Genomic DNA, 2,749 nt, shown 5'->3' on the forward strand with positions numbered 1-2,749 from the left:
TTTGTTTTGAACCTGGAACTTTACGGGACAGTAGTGTTTTTAGTATTCTCACTTGAAGTTTTCATTATCTCTCTCTGTTCTATAACAGGGGTCAGATGTAGGGGACTTGGAGGGGGACTGGAGGTGCTATCACAGTGGTAGGAGGAGGGGGGTCTCCCCGAATACCCATTCGTGTGGGGAGATACTATCGTCTGGGGGGCAGGAATTCATCCCTCACTGCACAATCCTGAGCCGGCCAGTCCTCATCTTTGGTCTCTTCTATTTGAGCCCGCACCTGGATGAGGAGGGTGCAATGGCTCCTCTCACCCTTCATTCCCTTGGGGTCATTGAGGAGAGGAGTGTGAGAGGCGGTAGCCAAAGATGGTGGCGAGTCCTTTCCATATTGTGCTGGTGAACTTGGAGGTATTGTCTGAGTGCTGGACTTGAGGAATACCAAAGTACGGGAAGATGTGGCGGATGAGGGCATCGGCCATGATGATGGCATTGTGTTCCTTGGCCGGACAAGTGATAAGAAATTTTGAGTATGTATCCATGAAGGTGATGATATACTTGTAGCTGGCTTTAGGTCGTAGAGGGCCTTTTACGTCCACAGACAACAGTCGCCATTGTTTGTGGGCGGTGATCCTTCCAGACAGGCCAGAGATGCAGGTGATGTCCTTGCCTAGTGCGCAGGCCTGGCAAGCCTGGGTGACTTGTTTGGCCAGGTTGGAGGGGCTGGGCATCCAATATGTATAGTTGATTACTTGCAAAAGTTTCTTAGTGCCAACATGAATCCCGTTGTCAGAGTGGAGGTGGGTCATTGCGTCGAGGGCGGTTTCGGGGTCAAGCACCATGTGCCCTGACTGGGTGAACAGGTGATCAACCTGTTGGTGGAGTTTGGAGAATACCTGTGGCAGTATCCAGTGGGGGCAATCCTTGTTGCACAACTGTTGCAAAAGATTGGGCTCAACATGGACAGAGTTAATTGGCAGCTGGGACAGGGCATCGGCGTTGGTATGTAGTTTGCTGGGGCAATAGGAAATCTTGTAGTTAAACTCATCAAGAGTCTCCCTCCACCTGATGAGTTGAGTATTGTGGGTGCTGGACTGGTGTAACCATTGGAGCAATTGATTGTCGGTGATGATGGTAACATGTGTAACCGAGAGGTAGGCTCGAAAGTCCTCCAGTGCCCATATGATGCTTAGGCATTCTTGTTTGGTGGTGGCATAATTTCTCTTGGCTTGGTTGGGGGTGCGGCTGGGCAGGTGATGATGTGCTCCTGCCCTTCTTGCACCTGGGTGAGGACAGCACCGATCGCTACTAGAGACACGTTTGTGTACAGGCGGAACAGAAGGATGTAGTCGGGGAATGCCACGATCGGGGCAGTGATGAGCTGGGTTTTTAAGGCATGGAATGCCGTGCTTTGCTTGTCGGCCCAGGTGAAAGGCTCGCCCTTTTTAGTTAAATCGTGGAGGGGCTTGGCAATGTCAGCGAACCCTTTTACAAAACACCGGTAGTAAGAGGTGAGCCCCAGGAAGGCACGGACTTCATGGACATCTTGGGGTAGGGGGAGATCTTCAGTGGCAACCAGCTTGTCAGGGTCAGGTGCTATTCCTTTCTTTGAAATACTGTGCCCCAGGAAGGAGACGATTCGTGCAGCCAGGACACATTTCGATGGTCTAAGTTTGAGCCCATCCTGGCGGATGCCCAGGATAACCTTTTTAAGGTGCTGGAGGTGGTCTGCCCATGTCTGGCTGAAAATGATTACGTCGTCCAGGTATGCCAGCCAGATTTCTCAGGTGAGGCCACTGTGGTCTGACTCCATTGATCTAGAAAATGTAGCGGTGGCGTTACAGAGTCCGAATGGGAGGACGTTGAATTCACAGTGTTTTCCAATACTGGTTGAGAAAGCTGTTTTCCCTTTGTCCTCGGGCTCAGGGTGTACGGGGACTTGCCAGTATCCTGATTGCAGGTCCAAGGTGGAGAACCAGGATGCACCATATAGGGAGTCAAGGGAGTCATCTATCCTGGGTAGGGGGGGGGCATCCTTGGTGATCACATTGTTCAGTCGTCTATAATCCACACAAAACGCATGGTGCCGTCTTTCTTCTTGACCAGAACAACGGGGGAGGACATGGGTTGGTGGAAGGTGATAAGTCACCGGCATCAAGCATTTCCTGAACCTGCCGGTCTTCCTCAGCTCGTTGTTTGATTTTTTTCCACAGTGACGTTTGGGAAATAGGTGGTCCAGTTGTGTGGATTTCATGTGTCAGGTACATGGTGTGGCTGATGTCTGCGGGTCTTGATGCAAAGAGGTCTTGGAAGTCCAGGAGGAGGCGGCAGAGGCTGTCCACTTGGTGAGGTGAGAGGTGTTCAGGTAGTGGGGGTAGGGCAGCAGGGAGGGAATAGAGGCTTGCACAAGGCTTGGCCTCCTCCATTTTTCCCATCGCTAATCCTTTGGGCAAGGTGAGGGGTGGTGGTGGAGACATTTGTGATGCGTACTGCCCCGATGTGGGGGAGGGGGGAGGAAGGTGTGGGACAGTAGGCAGGATGAGAGGGTTCTGGGTGGTAGGTTGGGGGAGAACATGAGGGAGGCTCTGGTGGGCGTGTTCAGGTGTAGCCAGGCTTTGTGCTGAGGGGGGATCGTCAGGATGGAGGCGACGGTTGCTGGGAAGGTGGGGTGTGGAGTGGCAAGGGAGATAGAGGGGCGGGTGGAGGACATGGGGGAGGGGGGGAGGAGGGGGGCGGGGGTGTGCACGTGCAGAGTGGC

At 53.0% G+C, this 2,749-nt stretch overlaps 1 protein-coding gene across 1 annotated transcript; it reads right to left on the reverse strand.

Moving 5' to 3' along the window:
* Positions 1-323: 323 nt before the first annotated feature.
* On the reverse strand, positions 324-2,426 carry LOC145400992 (uncharacterized). Its single transcript, XM_080273352.1, has 3 exons — positions 2,257-2,426; positions 1,272-1,733; positions 324-1,005 (listed from the first exon to the last, which is right to left on the reverse strand). The coding sequence occupies exons 1-3, from the start codon at positions 2,424-2,426 to the stop codon at positions 324-326; spliced, it is 1,314 nt and encodes a 437-aa protein (XP_080129478.1).
* Positions 2,427-2,749: the final 323 nt, after the last annotated feature.

This window comes from Coenobita brevimanus, chromosome 6 (genome assembly GCF_032717465.1).
Source record: "Coenobita brevimanus isolate Jiangsu-jjx chromosome 6, ASM3271746v2, whole genome shotgun sequence".
NCBI lineage: Eukaryota > Metazoa > Arthropoda > Malacostraca > Decapoda > Coenobitidae > Coenobita > Coenobita brevimanus.